Below are 20950 nucleotides of genomic sequence, written 5' to 3' on the forward strand. Positions count from 1 at the left end.
CAATCAAATTTAGGAATTAACATATCACTCGTAAATTGCCATTTTTGGACCACCTATTACATTTCCTATTTCATTGAAGATAATATGAGAACAGGATTTTTCTCTTAAAAGGTACTCGAGGTATTTTTAACAAATCTTCGGGAATATTTTCATCGTAGAAAGGGTTTTACAAAATGATCCAAGCTTGCAGAACTTGCAAGCAAATGAACCGATGTTTCAGTTCCCCTTTTTAAACGTTTCTATAGAGGGTTTCTCCAGCAAGATAAACTTTAAACATCTTCGTGCGATGCTTGATTTACTTGAATCGAGTGAAGTTCTTCAGGTTCCTCGCTTGTGGGAGAAAGTTGCTGCGTGGCTGGAAGTCGAAGGACCTTCGCCTAACAGCTGATGGAAACTCAATATGCCCGAGAAATGTGTTCGGATGTGAAACGCGATGAAACGTGACGGGAAGTCAAGGTGAAGGGAGCAAATAGATAGATCGTACTCGAGGGATCAGAAAAATAAAAAATAACGGGGGAGAACTTGCAAACTTGCGAAACTTGCAAAGAAAGGGGACAAGGAGCAAAGTTGCAGAGAGAAAGAACTAAACTGTAACACGAAACATGGCGTCACAGTAGGAAGGAAGCGCAAGTAATAGAAGAAAAACTAAACAGATAAACAGACACGAGGGGTAATCGAATAAAACGAGGAAATATTTGCTCGTATCTCAAGTAGAAAGATAGTGATTAAAATTTAGGGGGAGGAGGGAATAAATTAAACGGATGCTGTATGCAAAAAGAATCTTCTTTTTACAGGACATTTTACAAATTAAACGAATGCTACTGCAGTTTACGAATTTTGTACACATCTCAATCTGCCTCTCGTTTCGACCAACAAAAGTGATTGATCACGTTTTACAAAATTCTCCGGCATGAAATTTCCATATTCTCTTTCGACCTGGGAACTTTTTATCGATTGAAAAATGTGATGGAATCGGAAATAATACGATAAGGTTAAAATACATAGATGAGAAATTACAGTTACTTCTTCGTGTGTGTGTGCGATGTTAAAGCGTTTAGGAAGATTAAAAAAAGAAAAGATATCGAAGGCCATAGAAGAAAGGATGGACACGGAGTCGAGTGGAAAGGGGCGATGTAAAAATTTTTTCCCGAATAACTTCGCGTTTGGATGACACATAGAGTGGAAATTCAGCCGAGTGTTCATCGCGCTCGATCGTGCCTCGTGGTGAATTAAAACGTCTGGATGAATTTCCACGTAGCAAGAGTGCAGGTGCGCTTAAATATTACTGCCGCGTACGTGGATGCATGCGTGAAACGTGACACGCGTGTTCATCGAATTGCAACGTGCGCGATGCAAGATTTTTCATAGATTTCGATTTGTGCTTTTTCGCGAAAAATTATCTTTTCTTTTTGTTCTTGTGAATCTTCGATCGATCGAAAATTACGAAGCTCATCAATTATAGTTGGTTACTCGTAGCATAGCAGACTATGTAAGAAGCGTTTTGTGAAGAGTATTATTTATAGGTCTATTCGTCTAGTATTTAAAAGATGATAACCAAGAGTCTACCTTAATGAGAAATTCCAGAACTAGCGGTTGTTATACGTTGTTCCGGCTGCTTTATGCAATTATTTTGTTCTGTAGCTGAAAATTATGGTGTAATGAGTAATTACTCTTATAAATGATATTAAACGTTCTTACGTTCTTATTAACTATGATTTCTTCACAAAGAGATTCAAAGAAGCCCTGTAATTGCAAGAGTCTTCGCGACTATAAATTTTCTAATTATTACCGAATACCATGGAGAGACTATCTATTTCACGATTGTGCAATCTTACGATACCTTTTTAACGATTAAATTTGTTTATAAGTAGTTGTACATGAAAATATATTCATTATTTATTGTATAAAATGATTATGTGTAGGTTGTCCGAAAAGTGTCTTTCTTTCGTAAACGTGTTTTTTACAACAGTGCACCTTCATACAAACGTGGAACCAAGTCTGTGAAATGTCGTGATGTTTATCTCAACAGAACAAACTGGATCGTACGTAATTGGACAAAATAATATAAAACGAGAAAAGGTTGTACGTTTATTATTTCCTCGTAAAACAAAAGAAACATTTCGGACAACCTAATAGCATTTATCGATAATAATTATTTTTTATTTATTGAAGTTCCACGTGCCTCAATTAAAGTTAAATCGTGGAATTTAATTCAATGTACTCGAATAGTTGAGAAACCTGTTGACCACCTCGGCGGACAATCAATTTGCGAACTTTTTTTCCTATTATCGTAGAGTGAAAGGTTGTGGGACAAATCCACTGTCACACACACACAATTATCTGTTTTATAGACCTTGTTTGCTGTCTTTAACTTTTACGACGGTTAGTTTCTTTGGTTAATTAGTCGAAATTTATAGTCCAGTTTGTTTTCAATTAAACGAGTTTAATGTATAAAATTATACATTTAATGTCGAGATTATTGTCGCTACCTTCCTAATTCCAGCCAGGTTTCACATTCAGAATAGAAATAAAATTAATCGAATTAAAATTAGTCTTAATAGCCCCAAATTACAATTATAAACAACATTTTAATACATTCTATCGTGTAATGTAATATATATCGTAATACACACTCAGTCGTTGCAAATGAAATATGCCATTACTAAAAAAAATATGCTAAATTAGTATACACATAGTAGGCTATCTCATTAACGCCATTAACCACAATGTTTACGCAAACTCGTATTTTTACGATTACGACTAAATAAATGGAACCTAAATAAAAATTTATTTCACTCGTCTAATAGTATAATAAGTACGTACTTTATTGAAAATATTTTGTAAATTATTCCATGCTTTCTCACGTTTAAATTCTCCACAAATACAGAAACATAAATTATTAACATATTTTCTACGCGATTTCACATAAGTATACTAATCTAATAATATAGTTATAGTGTAGGTATATCATATATAAAATAGGAAACTTTTATATTTTAAATAAATAAAAATATATATTTGTCATTTGGAATTTCAGGCGGCAGCATCTCGATGACCGACGCTAGTGGCAAGCCCTACGTAGGCGGAGCCGGAAATGGTTCGATGGCGTCGGTAGCAACTTCCGGAAGTGTGACAAGTACGGCTTCGCCGCTTCGAAGCTCGTTGAAGAAGCCAAAGCCGCTCGGTATCCACAATCCTGGTTTCTCGGCGCACAGTCCGACTCTATCGAGGAACGGCTCGCAGAAAAAAGTGCGAATTCAGACGCACTCTACCGAGGTTTAAACAACTTGCGCGAAGACGAAAGCGTCGATGATATTTGTCCTCGTGCGAGTCTACTCGCAGCCGATTTCGTCGAAGAAGCATTCCGATACGAAACAAAAGTTCAGTGACGAGCGAAGCAAAGCAACAAAACTCGACGAAGTTCTTTATCACGAAAGCGGAGGAACAGTCCGCTAATTCTTTCTAGTATTAACTTTATTTAGGCACTCGTAAAAAACGTCGCGATACTTATCGATGAAGTCTTCGTTACTTTATCGGGTCTTTCAGAACTTTCCTACGCGTGAAAATAATATTGTAACCCTCTATAGCGAAAATGTTGATTTGTTTATGGAAAAGCAAATAATTGGATCAATTGTTCAAACCATCTTTCAATGGAAACAGAGTAATTATTCAACTATAGATGTTTCTTCAAGTTTACATCTTTCTCAAGGCAACTGAGAAAACAGAATTTACATTTGATCTATGCGCTAGATATTATTATAACAAGTAACTCTACTATAATTATCTTGTACAGTGGTGTTATGTTCCGTTTATTCTGTACATTTAAATTTCGCGTAGACGAATAATCGTGCGCAGTCTACGATAATAATAAGAATTTATCAGAAATTATACAGCGACGAAATGTAAATTAATATGTACATATGTAATTTTCAAGCGTGATAATATAGAGGGTTGATAGATTTTTCTCTTTACATAAGGAAGGACAAATAGGAAGCGCGAGGTACCTTTGAAACGCGGATGTCCTCGATAATTGCTCGCTGGTTTCGTTACTTGAGAACTTCCGACGATGTGACGCTCTCGAGGTGAATCGAAAAGACTTTCTTGCAATCTTGGACTATAAAGTTGCAACTGAAAGACCCAGATAGTGTTATCGCGTGATTGAAGGACGACCGTGAGGACGTAGGAAATAAACCCTGTTGAAAGTGATCGAGGGAATCGCAGAGGGAAATTGCTTCGACTACAATCTCTAACGGCGTTGCTACGTCTTCGAGAACATTGTAACCTTCGGCTCAAGGCGCCAAGCGTCTGACGTCGACCGATATTTATGGTAGACGTGACAATACTGATTCAAAGGTGGAGCTTATGATCCACCCCCGCAAGGATTTCGTCGTCGATTTACTCGATAAGAAACTTTCAACGATTCTGTAAGAGTTCCAGTTCTCGTTCGTTTTCTTCTTTCTTCGAGTCGCGCTCGTTAAGACGCGAAAGTCGTAATTTATCGAAGAGTATTTTACTTCTTTTTTTGTATTTTATTTCTTTCGAAACTGATATTAAATTGAAAGATGTAAGACGTTTAAAGATGTCCACGTTTCGAGAAAGAGGATGCTGATGGATTCAGTGCGCTCGATCAGCCGAGGATCGAGAAAATCAGCCAGTCGTGTTCGCTGAGATTACGATTTAAGTTCCCAGCGGTTCCAACCGCGAACAAGCAGAAATTAACCCTTTGCGGTCTGGTTGCTTCGTGCAGTAAGCTGTCCTGTGGTCCAGCTTGTTTCAGAATCGTATCGATTACTTGTACGAGCAAATTTTTCCTGAGTACTGTGCGAAGTAGATGTTGGATGAAAATATCGCTCTGTTCCTTCTCCGTTTTGAAAATCTTCGAAACGTTTCAAGTTGAGCGTATACGATTCGAGTGACGTTTAAAAATTCTCGACTATCTACTTCTTCGTGAAAATGTCCTTTTTTAACATCTTTCCACTTTTCAAGGTACATCGAAGTATTTGAAGTTTGCCGTGTTCTTTAATTAAAGTTATTTCGTATACAGGCTGTTGTAAAATAACGAGTACATAGCTGAAATTGATTAAAGAAAGGCAAAGACAGGACAATAAAAATGGTAAAATTTCAGTTATCTCGGATATTTCAAAATGCTAGATGGGACATTTTGATTGAAAGTAGTTCAATTAAAATCACTAATTTTCTTCGCTGATTTAACCAAATAAAAATATCCAAATCCACGGACGCCAGTCTAAATATCTGTGTAACATCGATCCGAAAATTTTTACTCAGCACCGTTTACGAAAAACATGACGAGAGTTTAGTGTAAACTTTCAGCTGTCCGATAAATATTCCGGGATCACGATATCATCCCACATCGTGTCCAGTAGACATGTTTGGGCCGCGAATGGTTAATAGAATTTGATCGAATCGATCGATAAACCGTATCAAACATGTGCATTTAATATTCTACGAGCAACTTGTAATTGTTTAATCGAGATTGGCGCGTCGCTAAATGACAAGCACAACGTCGAAGTGAAAATCAAGTGGCTCAACCATGACCGATATCCAGGATACATGTGGTATTTGGCGAAGAGATTTAATTATGCATTTACAGATAGAAGTTAATTAAATCTGGTAACGAGTCATTGATACGAAATGAATCGACGAGTATGATTTAAAAAACAGAAGAACGATAATAATTTTTGATACTATCGTCGTTCGATTTATGTCACGGTTGGAACAGCAATAATGCTATGGGTATTACGTTGTAAAGTGATGGTAAGGAGAGAATTAAAGCCGATTGTTAACTATCGTATTTTAAGCGTGAAATAGCCAGATCGAAACTAAGCCCAGGATATGGCGTACAATTAAAGTATAGGATTAAATTCGCGAATGGACTGACGTGTTATTACTGAAACGTACCAATCGATCCATGTTCAACAGTTTTTTCTAGTTACATGGCTTTTCCCGGTTGTGTTTCTTTGAGCGTTCTTCATCTTCGATTATTGCAATTACGCTCACGTGTGAGATATTTAATTTGGATTTCTACCAAGTATTTACCGTATGGATATGGGACGCTTGACGAAATTAATTTCATCGTTGGTAAGTTCGACGTGGCGAAAGCTTTCAACGTGTTCTAAAATCTGTCTCTTGAACGTTCAAGGTAATTTTCTATATTTTCTATCGAGCTAGTACCCTGGAATTACGTCTGTTTTTACGTTTATTCGCGCGTCTAAAGGAAATCCCATACGTACAATTTTTCCTTTGCGTATCCGGCAGAAATAAGGTGCAGGAGCTTCTTGCATCGAATATAAAACGCGATGAAATGGCATTCGAGATAGCTTACGGGCACATTCTCTTCCTATTCTTGAATTTTTACTCGAACAATTGTATCTCTCGCAATCGAGAGAAGCAGCATGAGAAACGAGAGAGAACCTGCTGTATTCGCTAGATTTGGAAAAAAGAGAGGAGGAAATGGTCAAATGGCGCGTTCCAGTAACAACACGTTGTCGTCCGTCTTGGAAGTCGCAGGATACGTGATATGTTTTTCTACCTTTTCCTCTCTTTTTCTTCCTCCCTCTCCTTTCTCCTCTTATGTTTCCCCTTTTTTTCGTTTTTTAATCTAACACCTTTCTCTTTTCCCTGTGCGCTCCTTGTTCGTCGCATTGTAGTTTCAACTCGGCGTTTCTTCGTTCGAGGAACGAAGTATAAATAAAATACTTATTGCGTCGCATCCGTCCAGCCCTACGTAGGCAGCTAGCCGTAAAACGGCAAGAATTATATATATATACAAATATAAATATATAAATATATTTATATTTTTTAGCGATTGTTTTAATATATATATATATATAAATATGCAGAAGAAATTTATATATAAATATAAATATATATATAAATATATTGTATGTTGCGCAGTATACTCGATACGTATGAGATCTTGTTTCTGCTCGTGTCATTAGTCTCGAACAGGAGAACACGTTTTACTCGTTAGAAATTATTATTATTATTATTAATATTATTTTTTATTACCGTTACTGTTGGTATCGTGACACTGTTTCTCTTTTTGTTTAAAAGAAGTCGTTTTCATGCTTCTTTCGCCGATGATTCTGGAGCTATTTATGATTTGTATGCGAAGTCGACAGGCGAGTCTTTACTGTATATCTTTTTCTTTGTAATTCGTTTTCTTCTCCTTTTCTTCTTACGTGTAGAACTGTGTGTGGATAGTTGTTGACGCTTATTTATTTATATCGAATGAAGTTCGATTGAAATTAATTTTCCAATCATTCCTATATGAATTTTACGAGTTATTTTTCTGCCCCCCCCTTTTTTTTTTGTTTGAAAGATTATTTTATTACGCTATTGGTAAATTATGAGTTTAATCGTTCTACGGTTAAACTGTACATTTTTCTTAATATCTTTCTTCGAGGTAATTCCTTTTGACGTTAGCATTTCTGGCAGAGAGTAATTACGTCGATATTATGTTGAGTGAAATACTTAACGATGCACCTACGCTGATTTTTATTGTTGATATGATTTGTCGAAACGAATCACACGAGCCGAACGTGTTTATAGGACCTACGCAAGAATTATTTCGACATCCAAGAATTAAACAATAAGAAGAAGCTCTGCCTTACTGAATCCAGAATTTCTCCATCTTACATATCTTTCAATGGTATATATATATCCTTAAATAATTGACTTTATAGTCATAAAAAATTATTCGTAGAAACATTTTCTCCTTTATTCGAAAATATTTCATCACCCGCGTGTTCAGTGTTAAGGTTTCAAAAACGTGAGATTCACTATCGTCTAATAAATCGTTGAAATTGTTAAAAAATAAAAGCACAAGAAATGAATAAAATTGCGAAAAAAAAGAGTTAAAGAATAAAAATTAATAAAAAAAAACAATTTCTCTGGATTTCGAAAAAGCGCTTGTGTGATTCTAACTATACCTTTGAAAAACGTAATAATAGAACACAGAGTGAGATCGAAACGCAGTTACGCGCGCGTAACAAACATAATTAGAACTATAAAGAAATCCGTGTTTTCACTTTTTGCACATTTTGCTACCCATTAAAGCGAGAATGTTCGCCTTATATCGCGAAGTTTGTGCGTCTCGATGAATTTTCTAACGACCAGTATGATGCTGTTTGAATCGTGTGAGGACTGTATGCGAGGAAATTGATAATAAAGGAATTTTTATGATTCACGATTACCCGAAGGTCCTCTTTCTTGCGTTTCATCTGTTCAAACAAATCCACGATCACAAATATTGAACGTTCAATGTAATGTTTGTGGAATCCTGATCCCAGTTATTTTCTGTTTTTAATACTGTAATCTGGCGTGAAGTTATTAGTAGCTTATATAGCAAACTATATAATAGCTATACGGCAAGTAAGATTCATCGCAACGAGTTTGATCAGCAAATTTTCGCGATAATTATGTGGAATAATAGAGGAAACTGGAATACAAGGTACTCAAGATAGTAAAAAAATTAACCTTCATTTATTAGCTTACAGACTGAAAATGAAAACTTAAACGACGAACAACAGCGTCTTTCGGGCCACGCGTCCCTCACGGCAGTACACGAATTCTTTCAAGACAACTTCTCGTGAACGAAGAGCGATTTAAAAAAGAAAGACGAAAAGAACCGAGAGAATCTCCCGGCGAGAAAAAGGAAGGAATAGAAACAGAGAGAAAGAAACGAAGAGACGAAATTCGTTAGTTTAGCTGTTCTGGCTCGTCATCGCTAGATCACAAACTACCGGTTCGATTAGGTACTTGTAATAACTATACAAAAATAATAGTCTACGATCGACGAACCACGTCTCGACAGAGCAACGCCGTATCATTCGTCACATCAAAACCAACAACGATGTTCAGCCGATCCAGAGAGATAGAATGGCCCGACGCGAGTTCAAGGGACTCGAGGCTGGTCTTCTTTCTTTCATTTTGGTTCGTCGAGGATTCCATCGTGCACGCGATAACATTATGGCTTTCACGAATTATCCACGAAAGCTCGATGGAAATCCTTCCATCTTGAATAGTAAAAATAATTTACAAATCGCTACTAACGTGTCGCTACTACATCAGAATGTTACGTTCGTAGATACAAGATCAATGTTCCATTTTGTTTTTTTCTTTTCCGTATAAATTAACCGCAAGGTAGAACATCCTCCCGTTTGATTTGTTTGTTACACGCGATTAATCTCGTTAAGAGAACGAGAAAAGTGGTAAAACGAGATAAAAGAAAGATCAAGGGAGACAGAGAGTGTAGAGAGGGGTCGTGCGTTTCGTCACGGAGATCTTTGCGAGCGCGAGGACGGTAGTCTAGGAACCAATAGACACCCCACGATACGTCGATCACACTTTCGAAGCGAGAAACGTGTCGAGGAACACTTTGCCAGGCCACGCCTGATCGGCAGTGACTATATTGTTTTTTTTTTTCTTTTTTTCTTTCGCGGACACTTTTGACGATCGAATCGTATGCTCGGTCCGGACCTCCTCGGGTTTCTTTTCAAAGTTTCTCGTAGCTTATCCAGCGCACAATTCAAATTTCTTCGCGTAGAAATATATAATTCAGCTGGATACGATCGAAGTGCAATTTACTTGTACGTTGCTCGAATAAGACTAGTTCTTTATAATCGTTAAATAGCTTAAATTAAATACCTTATCGTTTAGGGGAATACGTAATACTTTGGAATTTTAATACGTTAAGGCACAATGTTTCGTTGGAATATAATCCATCAGAAGCTATATCAAAATATTAGTCAAGCAACGTATGAAGGTGTTTCGTTATTTAAGTTCCTCTTCGTAACACGCTTCAACATAGGAAGATCTGTACAAGTGCGCAAACTATTCAATCTTATTGTCGTCTTTTGTATTTCACCATAGCTGACTGAAGATTGAATTTTCTAATTCGACCTTTTTACATGCCATACCTAAGTGCAAGCTTAGGGTACGATCTGAAGCAAGTAATCAAGTAGGTCACGCATTCGTACAAACTTCCTCGCTGAATCTCCAATTATCGTAATACGGAACGCTCTTTTTTCAATTTAAAATCAATGCGAAACTTTGATCGTGCGCTTAACTTTTAATAGAACTGTTTTGAAACAAGCTCTAAAAGAAAAATGTTCATCGAGATCCTTCGACATTCGATTCGATCGCCCACAGGGATATTCAGAGGTATCCCTCCCTGTCCTTGGGCGCGCTGGAAATCAGTTCCCGTCGTTTCCAGACCGGCTGTGCTCTAGTTCTTTGATTCTGCGTGCCAGCCGCCGAAGACGAAGTGGACATCGTCACGGATGGCAAGGATGAAACTGTAGCCGTGTTTTTCCCCGCCAACGTATCGGAATCGGGGATGTGACGAGTTTGATGCCTCGAGTCCGTGTAACGTCTCTTCGTATATTTCTTGCTCTCTGAGGACGTTGAAGAGCCGGTCTTACCCTGCTGCGACATCGAGATGCCTGCATCTGGTCTAGAGATGTGCAACATCCTCTCGATGTCTGCGGTCTTCGACCTGAAAAACGAACAAATAATTAAATTATTTTTGAAGAATTTCTCATTGACATTCAGTAATGTAATAATATATAAAAAATAAAGAAATTAAACGAGCAACCAAGTTAAAAAAATAATCGTAATTCACGCCTGATCAAAGTTTCACTGTAACAATTTTTATCGTAATACAAAATTCGAGATAGAACCAATTTCCAGGAACTCGTTCCAAACCGATTTAATTATCGAATAAAAATTATATTTTAATAATTCTATATCGCAGCTAATTCCACCTACGTCTGTTTATAAAGATCAGCTACGTTAATCAGTACACGAAGGGACAACGGAAGCCTAAAAATAAAATAGAAATGGCTAAACTGAATAAGAAGAAGGACCAGTTAGTACATATATATATGTAAATAACGAAACCCGATAACGAAAGAATGATCGATAGAATGAATGAATGAACCACGGCAAGAAACGCGAATAACCTAACAACGACCTAATACCGTGATTACAAGGTGAATGCACCAGGAGTGCATTGCACTAGATTCGAGGGGGGTGAACGAACTGTCCCAGATGTTGCGCGCGAATACCAGAACAGTATAGCCTGAATCATCCGGCCAATTCCTGTCAGCTACACACGGAAGCCAGCATAGTTTAGAGGAGCAGGATTCTCACCTCAAAACCGCACCACCGATGCTAGTGATGCTGGGTGTGTACGGGGCCGCGGTGCTCCTCGACGTTTCCTGACTGCTGCTCGACCTGGTCACTTGACGTAACTCGCTCGAGGTGGTGAACGACACCCTTTGGAGGACGGCCTGCTGATCGGGGATGTAGGAGACAGCGGTGACCGCACTGTCAGGGCTGGCAGGTGGCGATGACGCCCACGACGGAGGAGAACTTGGAACCTGATCGCCCGATAACGTGGCGGAGGAACCGACGGCGCTGTCGCTTCCGTGTCTTCCACCTGGTAATAAATAATTTTATGGAAATATAGTGGTTTCTTCCTCTTTGTTTCTTCGTTTCGTGACTATTGCGTTAGAGGGGAAAATGAAAGAGGAATCCTCTAGGACAAGTTGCTGGAGGAATTGTGTTTGGTGGTAGATATTTTGATTAAGGAATAACAAATTAGTTGTATGTATTTATGGATTGTAGGGTTAGTACGAGGTAAAATGGTGTAAGATTTTCATAATTTCAGAGTTTCGGTTGGTATGTTCGTTGGTTTGCTTCTGACAGAATTGTTTTTTTCTTATTAGCAAGTTTCTTAAGTTTGGAGAAAAGATATTTTGTTCGTTTTCATTGCGAATATTATTTTCTGAACTCTTGAAGAAATATTATTTTATGAGATCAGTTGTTACGATGTTCTTTGTTGTCTTTGCTGATTTGATAAGCAAAGAGAACGATATTCCGACAACGCAAGAATGAACATTACAACTGATTTTAATAGCTCGGATTTAACCATAGAACGTTCCAAATACTGTGAGAGAATTCAGGGAGGTCATACCTTCGCTGCAACCGGAAATCGATCGCTGCCTCTGCCTTCTTGGCGGTGCACTGGGTTGCTTAGGAGTTTCCTCGATGTAAGGAATGTCCGGATCGTCGAGGTTCAATGTGAACGCTCCAGACATCGGTATGGTAAGACTGGCGGTGATTACCATGGGCGAGGATTTTCTTCGTGGATCGGCTGGATCTTCGCTGGATCCACTGTCCACGCTATTGCTCCTGCCTTCCTCTTTTCGTCGACTTCCAGGCCTCTTTGGTCGTCTCGGCCTTGGACCTATATCACCGCCCACGCCAGCTGTTTGGTGCAGACACTGTTCCCTAGTCCACATCTTTAACAATCAAAATTGACCCAGTTTTCTTTTATATGGAACGTTAGTTTCATACAATTTTTATTGAGAATTTTAATCGTTGTTTCCTTAGAACTAATCATTTGAATGTTCAACGATGATAAATATATTTTAACCCGTTAAAGACCGATGTCGCGTTAACGCAACATTTCATTTGCAATTGTTTTCGATTATGTGCATTACCAAATCCTGTTCTTTCACATTGTGACTATGAAAGGAAGTTTCATGGATTCGTTTGTATTTTTTGTTTCGTCGTTATTTTCTTCCTTTCTAAAATCTACAATTTTATAACGTTTAAAGAAAACGTGAAGTATTTGTCGTGGTCGATTATTGTGCTTGGTCCTTAATGGGTTAAATTACTTTTTCTTTAACAAAATGTAAAGATCTTGCATTAAGAAACTTGCAGTTATATCTGAGAACGAATAAGAATCTTATTTGTGCACACAGAGTGATATGATGTAATTAATACAGCGTTTATTAGCAAAACATAACGCGTTATCATTGAGGATTATCAGATGAATTTTTATAGAAATAAAATAAAATTATCTAAGCTCTTTGTAGTACACTTGGTACTTTAAATTATGACAGTAACGTTAAAAATATTAAAAATCTACAAATATGATTGTTTATCCAAATGTTATAATTTTAACATTATCGCTTGTCAATGAACCCAATGGTATCATTAACAAGTCCAACATCCACTGCCACTAACGACTCTCATACCAACATTTAAGTGAACGTGTTAAAACATAAAAACTCTTTATTTCCATGACACAAGGAACTTAACTTAAATGAAACGAAAAGTAAAAAATACAGTGAAACAGGACCATTTAAAACGAAACTACTCAACAGACCGAGAAGAAGAAGAACAGAAGGAAAACGGGGAAATAAAAACGTCCAAGGTGTGGAAGAAGATTAGCCCCTGTGAAGTCAAGCCATATCTTTCCTCGATCTCGAAAATGTTCCAGGCGAAGACGTCAGAGTAATACCGCGAAATGGTCGAGGGATATCTCGTTCGATCTGGATCAGTTACCTTTCTGGTAGACGTGGTCGTCCCGGCCGTGGTCGTTGTCGACGTCGTCAGCGTCTCCTCGAGCGAGAAGGTTTCAGCTTCGCTGCACGGGTCCGCCTCGTCTCCGCATTGCCTGCGAAAAATCGTACGAAACACGCTGTCAGCTTTTCCTACGCGACTCGCCGACTGACATCATACGCGAGAACTTCGTTGGCTTTGTGCCACCAAGTCTCGCAAGTTGAATTAAAAATCGTGGAAAAGACGGAGCGCTCGAGCGTCTTTGGCAGAAAGATAAATAACGATTAGAATATTCACGATCGCCTGTTTAACTGCATAAAGGATGAAGAATGGCGCGTTTGTCTCCAATGTAAATTTAACGCAACATTAGTTACCAATATGAAATATAAAATTGTAATCGACGATAAGAGAAATTTAATGAAAAAGAGAATTTTAATTTAATAAGAATTTACTGCTTATATTAGAACTGTTATATTACTATTTCATATTAAGTTTCGTATAGCCAAAAATGAAGAGTAACGATGGAATTTTAAGAGAAAGTCAAATATAATAATTTTGCGATAATTGTGTAAAAATAGCAATACATAATTCTTGATACTTTAGTTACGTTTTATACGAAGTAGCGCTTGTTACACAAAATGGTCAAAATCGAATCGTCAGCGTTTCCTTAAGCATCTATTTCGAAGAAGAAGAGAGAAGGGACTTGATGGGATCGAAGATTAAAGATAGAAAATGCCCATATAAGTTACTCACTCTTCGGCACGTCGAGAAAGGGCGAGATCCAAATCGGCCGGATGGGTGTCCATCATGTGCAAGTAGACTTCGTCTAGAAGAGCGGCTGGCACCTTAAATAACGTCGCGGCGTGTTCCAAAAGAGTTCTGACCACATTTATCACGTCTATCCTCTCTTCCGCCCTTTCCGCGGATACTTCCGACCTTTGTCCAGGTTTCACGCAATGAAGAATATTTGGGGCAAATACCTTATGAAAGAAAATTGAAGAAAATTCATGAAAGGCTTTGAGAAAATCTGAGAAATTAAATATGTCTATGTAAATCACTACGGTGATTCGTTAGAGTTCGCTACAGCTGCTTTCTAAACATTTCGAATTATCCGAAATCTTCGTATAATTCGTCGTTCGATGGGTTTGGTTGTCTCGATGTTTTCGAAAGAAAAACAAAATACGAAAAGAAATTCCCATTTGAGAATCACCTTTTTCCACCACATGGATCTCTTTGAAATTCAATTGTTTTTTCTTTTACGATCCCTAAATAAGCAAAAATTGATAAAAACATTCAACGAAACGTGTGTTGTATAAATTCACTTTAGAAATCACTGCTATAAAAATGGAAAAGCTTCGCAAGTGGCGACAATGATTCCTTACGAAGATCTAGAAGAGCGAAACGTAAAAGATATTTAAAAAATAGCACCGATGAACCTCGAGTTCGAAGCTGATGTCGAACGAGATGTCGATTTTTCCACTCGTTCGATTAGAAATATGAAACGTCCTATCATCGATCTCTACACCTGTACTACGTGTCTTTTCCTCTTCGTTCTTTTCTTTTTCATTAAAATCTCACGGTAAATGGAAAATGAGAATCCTTTCGATTGGATTCGCGACAAGAGGACGCGAATGACACTCACCGTGGCCAAGTTGGTCGTGTCCATCTTGTTGCCCGGTATCCACTCGCCTGTCTTGTTCTTTTGATCTTCGCTGTTAGCCGCCACCACGCTGAGAAAACTCAAAAGTGCCCAGAGCGTCTCACGGTTCGGCGTAGGCAGCAGCTGAACGAGATGCTGAAGTGCCTCTTGCTGAAGTCGCCTGTTCCGGATCTCTGCGGGGAACGAGGGGTTCTCTTTCAGTCCGCGTAGACAACTTGTGCGTCAATGTCGCGAAGGGAAAATGTATCGACGAACAAGGATGGCAACGAAAGATGAATTGAACGCAAGCTCTTAACTCTTTCACCCCTATAAATACTTTCTGTGCAGCAGAATTGGCTCAAGACTTTCTACTACGTATGATAATTAGTTTGTACACTTACGAGAAAAAACAGCACTGAAATGTATAAAATATGTATTCGTAGTTGTTGTAATATTTAATCGGATTAATCTTTATTTAGTTTCCATTTCTTGTTTGTAAAAATTGTACTCGTAGAGGCAATTCTATTGATAAAAAAATTTAGTCGAATATTTAGAATATAATATTTTCATTCCACGACGAATATTTTGCCTGAAGACTGCTTTTTTATAGACTTGATAGGGTTAATGATTGTCAAGTTGAGAATTCAGACAATGTTACAGCTGACAGTACTAAGAATTTCATTGGCAACAATCATAGACGGAAGTACGTAAGAAAAATCTTGGAATTATTCTTTCTATGAAAAGATTGAAAGAGTTTAAAGAAATCTTGAGATACGTTTATCCTTACTTTGTGTATGGACGAAGGCTTGGTAGAGATCCCTGCAGAGTAAAGGGTCCGGAAGATCACGAAAAAACTCTTTCAGAAGGGCTGCTACATCATGAGGACATTGATCGGGTCCAATTTTTGTCTCGCGACCACAATCGAAGTCTTCTCGTAACTGCGGAAACAAAGAATATAATACGCTTTTGTAATGCGTAAAATGTGCAAATGTGTCAAACGTCTTCTTAATACTTGTAATAGCTGTGCAAATACGTAAACTTAATGTAAAATTAAGATACGTAAGACATACGAGAAATATGATTTTCAAATATCAGATGTGCTTTGATATTTCCAATGTAAAAGTCTATATGGTAAGAATCTCGTTGATTAAATCTCGTTGATTATGGGACATTCAATTTCAATTTACTGATTTAGATACAATTTAATTGCATCTAGTATAATGCAATGCAATTACATGTTTCGTGCGGAGAAATAAATAAACACGAGAATATTTAACATGGTCGAACACTCACCTGTCTCACTCTCTTCTTGGAAGGTGACACCCGGAAGATACCGAGCGTCCGAAGACCCGTGCTTTCCAGGTGCCTGATGCACTGTCTGACTACGCTTGGAACCAGGTCCCATTCCCCTGGAGGGCCTCCTCCGCCGCTATCGCTCAGCTCGAGCACCCCGGAGTCGCTTCCGGTTAAAGCTCCGCCTTTCGACGACAACGACTCGTTCGAACCACCCTGAAACAATTTCATTTCTCTCAAGCCCTGTGTTACATCTGCGAATAGTAGAATCCGACCTTCCAAGAATATGAAAAATTCCAGGAAATTTATCGAACGAAAAAAGAAGATAGATCTTTTGCATAGCGCGGTAGTCTCTTTTTTTCTGTAATATATATTTATATCGGCTATCGGGAAGCGAGTGCGAGCGACAACAAGCGTCGCGACGCGGCAGAAATAAATTTCAGAAAATAATGTCCGCGGGTTTTCATGCACTTCGTGCGAAATTTAAAGACGCAGAAATGCGGAGAATAATGTTCCGAATATTTAAAGAGTTTAACGAATAAAACAAAACTCATTAGCGTAGAAATAGAAATTCGCATAAAAATTCGTAATGCGATCATTAGCTTCCGCTACTTTTCGGACTAGAAAATTGATCGTACGATCTTTGCGCTGTCCACTGATTCGACTAAAATTGCATAAACAGTGGATCGATCCACGTGTCTGATGATAACTGTTAGCGTTCTTAATGGACGATCATCGTGTTCGTCCATCTAGTCTGACAGAAAAGTGTTGGAAATTTGGGGATCTTAATTAACCGGGGGCTAAAATTATCGCTCTCTGATCTCGGTTCTATTCGCGTCCCCGATCTGTGACGTCACGCAGCTCGGGATACGCGTGACGTCGACGAGGAAAATGCAACGTTGCGTCATTCCCGGATCGCTTTAAATCGATCAATCGGGCTACTTAAGCACGTGGCGTTTCCATCGAGTCATCGGCCAAACATCCCGACCGCGAACTGTTATCAATAAAACGCACATGTTCCGTGTTTCGATATGACGTTTTGTTGAAAAGCGAAATCAAACGAAAAATTGTATCGACTTACTGATATCGTTCGTCAACTCGGTTATCTGACTGTTTCCGGGGATTTCATTTATCATTGATATCTTTCTGATAATTGCTTTTATGGAAATTAAATATTGTTCGTTTTATCTATATTTTTAATTAAATTTTACATTGAATAAAGTTACAAAACGTATATTATTCAGTTGTATCTCTTTTTTTTCATAGCTTCTATTTTACAGAAACGCTAATTACATAAACTATCGTAGAATTTGAATGAAGCATCGGCGAATTTGAAACAGAAATTAATAACAAATTATAAAATGTTTATCGAGACGTTAACGAAGAAAATAGTTTGCGTTGAAGAGAAAATTCAAAGTGAACGTACAGGAAGAAACGATACATTTTTGCATGCCATTTAAAGCAACGACGAGCAACGATACAGATAAAATGGGTAAAATGAGTAAGAAATTAAACTTTACAATGACGCGTGAAATTGTTAAAAGATACGCGTCAACAGACCGAATGCTGACTCATCTTTTCACTAATATACACAAATCGAATATATATTCGATCGAGTAGCGGAAGTTGAGGGTGGCATTGTCGAAGTTGGCGCCACGATAAATCAATGCTATTTCCACAATGTGTGAATGAGGGCTCTCTATTTTGCCTGTCGATCGACTATTTTTAGAAAATGCTAAGAAATTTCACACTGGAATGCCTTAGCTTTCCTGTCTATCCCGAGAAACAACGCTAAAATTACTCGTGATTTACTAAAATTAACAGCGATATTTATCTCCGACTCTTAAAAGCTCCTATCGAGATTTTAAAAGTAATAAAGTCAAACAATACCACCAATTCAATTATTAATCGGTATTAAATAAACAAGAGGAATGTTATTATTTACACTGGTTACAAATGTCATGGTATTACTGGATGGTAATATTAAAAAGAAATTAAGTTAAAGTTTACACAGGGTGAAAGTTCATCCGTGATAGCCTTTAACGATTTAATCAATCTCAAAATACTTCAATGCAAGCTTTTTCCTCGAAAATCAAATATCGAGGATTTCTGTTTCTTCTAATTTTCCTTCTATTTTCATGTTCTAGAAACGTGCATGATCCAACAACTTGTGAACTATCTCGGACCAATAGCTACGGATCAATGTGTAACATCAGAAACTTGCAGAAAAAGGGGATTCACGTGGTAGATTTAGTTTCTGACTCGCAACCGGCGGAATTTCTCTCCACGTTGGAAAAATTCCGCCCACGAACAGAATGCGTCACGAACGAGCTCGCGAGCTCGTAAGGGACCCTCAATTATGTATTAACATTCCGAACAGATCGCACCAATTTTCTTGCGCGGAGTAAGTCGAGCTTCTTTGTATATACATTCGTGTAACAGTTGACGCATTGAATTTCGAGTTATTGCCTTTGCTATTAATTGTAAGAATGTTAGTTTACTGCTCTTTTGTATATGCGTATCTATTGTGTGTTTTAACGTAATGAAAGACAAGTCTGAGTTCTTTGAGTGTTCGCTACGTTTCCCTCTATACTACTCTATGCTACTATACTAATTTTGCATCTTTCAAATAGCATCTTTTTACAGGGTGCGTAGAATTTGTTATATTCTATAGAATTATCATATTATTTCAAAATTACGTTTGCTTCTCTTTACAGAAAATGGTAATTAACGCTGGAATTGTCGATCGCTAAAATGTAGAATTTCTAGCAAAGAGATGAAAATGAAAAGGTTGACGAGAGAATATTCGTATACTTTTGAAGTATGACATTGAAATTCTGAAAAATACTCTGTTCAAGATTTACAAAATTTCCACGAGGAAGTTGCAATTGACCATTTTGATCATTCTGATAGTCTTGCCATTAAAACACGAGCTATTATTATTTGAAACTTTTTACTTTCCAAATCACGAGAAAATCATTACGGTTGACTGGTAAATTGGTCTCGCGGGACGACAAAGTATCGAATGAAGATGACAGATTGACGTTGGAGCCAAGTAGACGCGATGAGATAAATTGATATGGAAGAGAAGAAGGCTGGAACAAAAGGCGCGCGTGGCTAAAATAAATTCTCGAACGTGAACAAATCATCCCGTTGAGCCGCTATAAACCGAAAAATCAATACGCAAAAACGTAAACGCACGAAAATTAGATCGGATCGTGTAAATCAAGAAGCGCGGCTGGAGTCTTCGACTTTCTTAAAATAACGCCTGAACATTCGAGTTCTTTGCGTGGAGAACGTATGAAAAAAAAAAAAAAAAACTGAAGAGAAGAAGAAGAAGAAGAAGGAGAAGATTCGTGTTCATCGACCAGGTGGCGCCGGTACTTCTCAAATCAAAACATTTACTTCCTGTCACGATGAAGATAAGTAGTTTCTCAAAAAAAAAAAAAAAAAAAAAAAAAAAGAAAATAGTTTTGACATGCATGCATTGCGATAGACAAACATAGAGAAAATTTCTGAATCTCGTTACTGATAACGTAGCAACGCAAAAGTTACGATGGAACCATTTATCTACATTTTTTAAACGTCACTTATAACTTCTTGAGCGAATAGTTTCTCTTCAATTCGAACATTTCATAACGCCTAATGTATACGTGTAGATTATTGTTCTCGGAAGAATAAAAGGCAGTCGAAGAATTTGGAGGGAAATTATCGAATTTTTTTTCGCAAAAATAATGTAACAATCGTTCGTATCGATGTGGTATAAATAGTCCCGAAACCTTAGTATTGAAATTACACTTTCTAAAATACGTTGATCAATACGTAATTAAAAATTCTGTGTAGGAACAAATTATTTTTCTAAATCGCTGTTTACCTTTAACCCTTTGCACTCCGAATTTTATTTCAATTTCGTTAGTCACAGTTCCCAACGTTTTTAAGCGTTCTATTTGAAATTTACTTTAACTAAAAAACAAGACAATTTAAATAAATAAAGGAAGAAACAAATTCACTTAAATACCAGTTTTATTCACACTATTGTTGTATTTTCTAATTTTTAAGTGTATGATATATCTCGAAACAATTTCCAGGTGCAATCCTAGTTTTCTTTCGCACGTTTCACAAAAAAGGTGAGACTGAAAGAATGTCAAGTGGGGCTCGACAAAGGGGCTCCTGAGATAAAAACTGCTGTCGAGTCACACTCGACATAGGAGTGCAAAGATTTAAACGAAGTATTATAACAGTGACATAAAAACCTAAAACAAAACACTCGTATATTTAAACGACATATTTAAAACATTTTTACCCAGTTTTTCTTGCACAATGCTAATTCATTTTCGCATAAATTTATACGCATAAATGGTGGAGCGAAATAGGGAACAGGCATCGTTGAAAATTTTTATTAATCACCGCTTCGCTCAATCTATTTTTTTTTTTTTCTTCCTTCGTTTTCCAAATTTCATGCAATCTAAATCGATCGTCTCGACCCAGAAACGTTGAATGGTAACGTCACAGGGTCGCCTATTGGCATTTAATTGCACGAAACTGTTAGCTTAAATCCGGTAAGAGAATCTGGCAACGAATATGTTGCCTCGGCCGTCTCGGCCGTCGTACACACCACAGAATATAGAATAAGCGGCTGTA

The 20950-nt window shown here is 37.6% G+C and overlaps 2 protein-coding genes across 7 annotated transcripts in view; one reads left to right on the forward strand and one right to left on the reverse strand.

Moving 5' to 3' along the window:
* Positions 1–8215, forward strand: part of LOC139989039 (uncharacterized) — a 56520-nt gene extending 48305 nt beyond the window's left edge. For both annotated transcript variants that reach the window (XM_072006938.1, XM_072006940.1), the window contains one exon: positions 3038–8215. In XM_072006938.1, the coding sequence (XP_071863039.1) occupies positions 3038–3282 (245 nt within the window). In that variant the 3' untranslated portion in view covers positions 3283–8215. The remainder of the gene's footprint in view (positions 1–3037) is intronic.
* A 268-nt stretch (positions 8216–8483) lies between these two features.
* Positions 8484–20950, reverse strand: part of Rhogap102a (Rho GTPase activating protein at 102A) — a 66458-nt gene continuing 53991 nt past the window's right edge. For all 5 annotated transcript variants that reach the window (XM_072006929.1, XM_072006927.1, XM_072006928.1 and 2 more), the window contains 8 exons: positions 16310–16525; positions 15804–15954; positions 15020–15210; positions 14131–14357; positions 13381–13492; positions 12002–12329; positions 11176–11464; positions 8484–10519 (listed from right to left, as the gene is read on the reverse strand). In XM_072006929.1, coding sequence (XP_071863030.1) covers positions 10180–10519; positions 11176–11464; positions 12002–12329; positions 13381–13492; positions 14131–14357; positions 15020–15210; positions 15804–15954; positions 16310–16525 — 1854 coding nt within the window. In that variant the 3' untranslated portion in view covers positions 8484–10179. The remainder of the gene's footprint in view (positions 10520–11175; positions 11465–12001; positions 12330–13380; positions 13493–14130; positions 14358–15019; positions 15211–15803; positions 15955–16309; positions 16526–20950) is intronic.

This window comes from Bombus fervidus, chromosome 7 (genome assembly GCF_041682495.2).
Source record: "Bombus fervidus isolate BK054 chromosome 7, iyBomFerv1, whole genome shotgun sequence".
Taxonomy (NCBI): domain Eukaryota; kingdom Metazoa; phylum Arthropoda; class Insecta; order Hymenoptera; family Apidae; genus Bombus; species Bombus fervidus.